At 42.1% G+C, this 3,488-nt stretch overlaps 1 protein-coding gene across 1 annotated transcript in view; it reads left to right on the forward strand.

The window, feature by feature from the left end:
* ADAMTS18 (ADAM metallopeptidase with thrombospondin type 1 motif, 18) overlaps positions 1–3,488 on the forward strand; it is a 160,801-nt gene that overhangs the window by 125,254 nt on the left and 32,059 nt on the right. Inside the window, 1 exon segment of the mRNA XM_011946030.1 lies at positions 226–470. Within this exon segment, the coding sequence (XP_011801420.1) occupies positions 226–470 (245 nt within the window).

Below are 3,488 nucleotides of genomic sequence, written 5' to 3' on the forward strand. Positions count from 1 at the left end.
GCTTGGAAGGCTTTGGGAAGCCACATACATTTTCTCTCTAGTGTTCTTACTATTTGGAAAATGAAATCATTGATCATGTTTGCTTCATAGAGTAAGAATGAATTTAGCTAATGATTCAAAAACCTCACTCTATAAAAATGAACACTACATGCCAGGGGCCGTTTCTAGTCCCCTTTCAACAGCGCATAGGGTAGAATTCAGATGTGTTCTCTTCTTTCCATTTAGAATATTATCCGGTGGTCATCATTCCAGCTGGTGCCCGAAGCATCGAAATCCAGGAGCTGCAGGTTTCCTCCAGTTACCTCGCAGTTCGAAGCCTCAGTCAAAAGTATTACCTCACCAGGGGCTGGAGCATAGACTGGCCTGGGGAGTTCCCCTTCGCTGGGACCACGTTTGAATACCAGCGCTCCTTCAACCTCCCGGAACGTCTGTACGCACCAGGGCCCACCAATGAGACGCTGGTCTTTGAGGTAAGCCCCTTCTGTGTATTCCGTTCTCAGAGCTTCTTGCTACGTTTATAGCGATGACTGCAATTTGAGCCAGATTAAAGAACTCCAATCCTTCTAGTTCAAAGGTGTTTCCTGGCCGGGCACAGTGGCTCATGCCTGTAATCCCAGCACTTTGGGAGGCTGAGGTCAGGAGTTCGAGGGCAGCCTGGCCAACATGGTGGAAACCTGTCTGTATTAAAAATACAAAAATTAGCCGGGTGTGGTGGTGCACGCCTGTAATCCCAGCTATTATCGGGGCTGAGGCAGGAGAATTGCTGGAACCTAGGAGGTGGAAGTTGCAGTGAGCCAAGATCGTGCCACTGCACTCCAGCCTGGGCAACAGAGCAAGACTCTATTTCAAAACAACAACAAGGAAAAAGGTGTTTCCTAATAGGCTAAATTACAAAGTAATGGGGAGAAGACAGTGATTCCATTTGGAGGAAGAGGATGGGAACCCAAAGGGCCTCTAAGAGAATGGGTAGATTTTCATATTTAGAGGCCAACCTTTCACCAATATGCTTGGGTTTCAAGAATGCCAAAGAATGTAGCAAGAATACTTTTTATATTATTCTGGTTTGTCTGTGTCTGCCTTTTGGATGCTTCATTGTAGCTATTCATAACATAGGTCAACTGGACTAGGAGAAGGGATTAATAGTAGAGAAAATGCTTGCTTGGGTGTCAGCAGAGTTTTGTCATACTAAACTACCATGATTTTGTAGGTTGTAGCTTCCCCATAGATAAAGGGAAAAAAAGGGTAATAAAAATGATAATTAAAAGAACCAACATATCTGGAAATGACTCTGCAAGGCTGTTATCATAGAAACATTTTTTTTAGTCCTCATCATGTTTCTGAGTGCTTTTTCTCTGTTTGTAAAATGGGGCTGACTGTTGGCTCTTACAGGCAAGTGATTTGCTTCAGGTTGTCTAGAAATGATACTGAGCACTTGCATATCCAGGTACTCTGATGAGTCATTTTAAGCTTCAGTTTCTTACCTGTGAAATTGAGATAGAAAATGGACTTCACTAACCAGAAAAATAAGGAATCAAGTGTGAAGAAAGATTAAAAGACTTGCCTATCTCATACGGCTAAGGAAAAAACAGAGCTGAACTGGAGCCAAAATCTTTTCCACCCAGGAGTATGAGATCTATGTAACACTCAGATTACTGTTCTCTTCTCAAATAAACATAAGATCAAGATCAATGCAACTGTTATTATTATCATTATTATTATGACTGTAATAGAGTAGGTTCAGGGATTCTGTGATCAGTTTCATGCATTCATTTCTTGAATGCCCACAACCTTAGGAAGGTAGGTATTGTTACTTAATCCCCATTGTACAGATAAGAAAACTGAGCCTTAAAGAGATTGTGTTACATGTAAATGGTAGAACTGTGGTTTGAACATAAGTCTTTCTGACTCACTTGCCCACACCATTATCCTAATATATCACTAATACTGGCAAGGCTCAGCTACTTGTCATTATATGGTTTTTCTCAATGTGAAATGGTTGCCTCTGTGGGAGGTACAAAGCCTACTAGAGGTGGGGGATAGAGAGTTTGCTATTTGGAAACATCGTCATCCAGATTTGAATTCATAAAACACTGAGAACATATCCGTGTATTTTGACCAAGACTGACCTAGATCTGTGGCAACTAGAGGGTTGATCTGAAAAGTGACTATTAGGAAGATTGTGTTCATAAAGTTGTCTGATGATTTTTACTTGAAATAATTTATTTTCCTCTATCTTACATGTGTTAATTCACGTAAGACTATTGGCACTTACTGTGTTCTTGGTGCTGAGGAAAGGGACATAGTGCTTGTTTTCTGGGCTGACAGCATGCTGTGTCCTCAATCATCTCAGGGTATTTTGGTCAGATAAGAGATTAATAAGGCAGTTTTTCAGAGGCAGCTACTTCTTCTGTCTAAACTGAAGCACTCAATTTATTCTCTTTCTCAGTTGCATGCACAGTGGGACTGGATAATTCTTTGAACAAATACCATGTACCATGATATTGGTAATGACCTTCTGCAGCTCACAGTGGTTTGTGGGGAAAGCAATAGAAATGAATTTCTCTTACCCATTGTGTGGGAGTTTGTATTCTGTGTGTTGAGTTATGGTGGGTGAAATTAGATGACATCTTGGTTTCCCTAATGGATTCTTAGATTTGCTAGAACTTCAGAAAGAGAATAGTGAAAATGTCCATACATTAGGAAATCAACCGAGGCAAGTGGATCACTTGAGCCCAGGAGTTTGAGACCAGCCGGGATAACGTGGCGGAACCCCATCTCTACTAAAAATACAAAAATTAGCTGGGTGTGGTGGTGCACGCCTGTAATCCCAGCTAGTCAGGAGGTGGAGGCAAGAGAATTGCTTGAAACTGGGAGGCACAGGTTGCAGTGAGCCGAGATGGCACCATTGCACTCCAGCCCGGGCAACAGAGTGAGTGAGACTCCGTCTCAAACAAAAGAAATCACTGCATTCCTCTGTGTCACATGCACTGAGCTGCTCTTGTGTTTCACATTGACAGTAAACTGGGTGTATATAGTGGATAAACAGAAAAGAAAATCCTCCTGCTATAATGAAACTTAGAGTGTTGGAGGGTACAGTACAGCATTACACAAATGAAATCATAAACGAAGGCAGATGTATACATTGTGGTAGGTTCTTTGAGAGAAAACAAAGTATAAGAAAAAAAAAGGGGGAGACTGAATTAGAGAGTTGATGAGGAATTATCTGAGAATTACCATGTGAGGTGAAACTTGAAGGATGAGAAGAACCAGCCAGGTAAAGAGTAGAGGAAATTCAGGCAGAGGAAGCAACAATTTAAAACCCCACGTGGGCTGAGTATGGCGGGCTCATCCCTGTAATCCCAGCACTTTGGGATGCTGAGGTGGGTGGATTACTTGAGGCCAGGATTATGAGACCAGACCGGCCAACATGGTGAAACCCTGTTTCTACTAAAAATACAAAAATTAGCCAGGCATGGTGGTGCATGCCT

Source organism: Colobus angolensis, unplaced genomic scaffold, assembly GCF_000951035.1.
Source record: "Colobus angolensis palliatus isolate OR3802 unplaced genomic scaffold, Cang.pa_1.0 Scaffold248, whole genome shotgun sequence".
NCBI lineage: Eukaryota > Metazoa > Chordata > Mammalia > Primates > Cercopithecidae > Colobus > Colobus angolensis.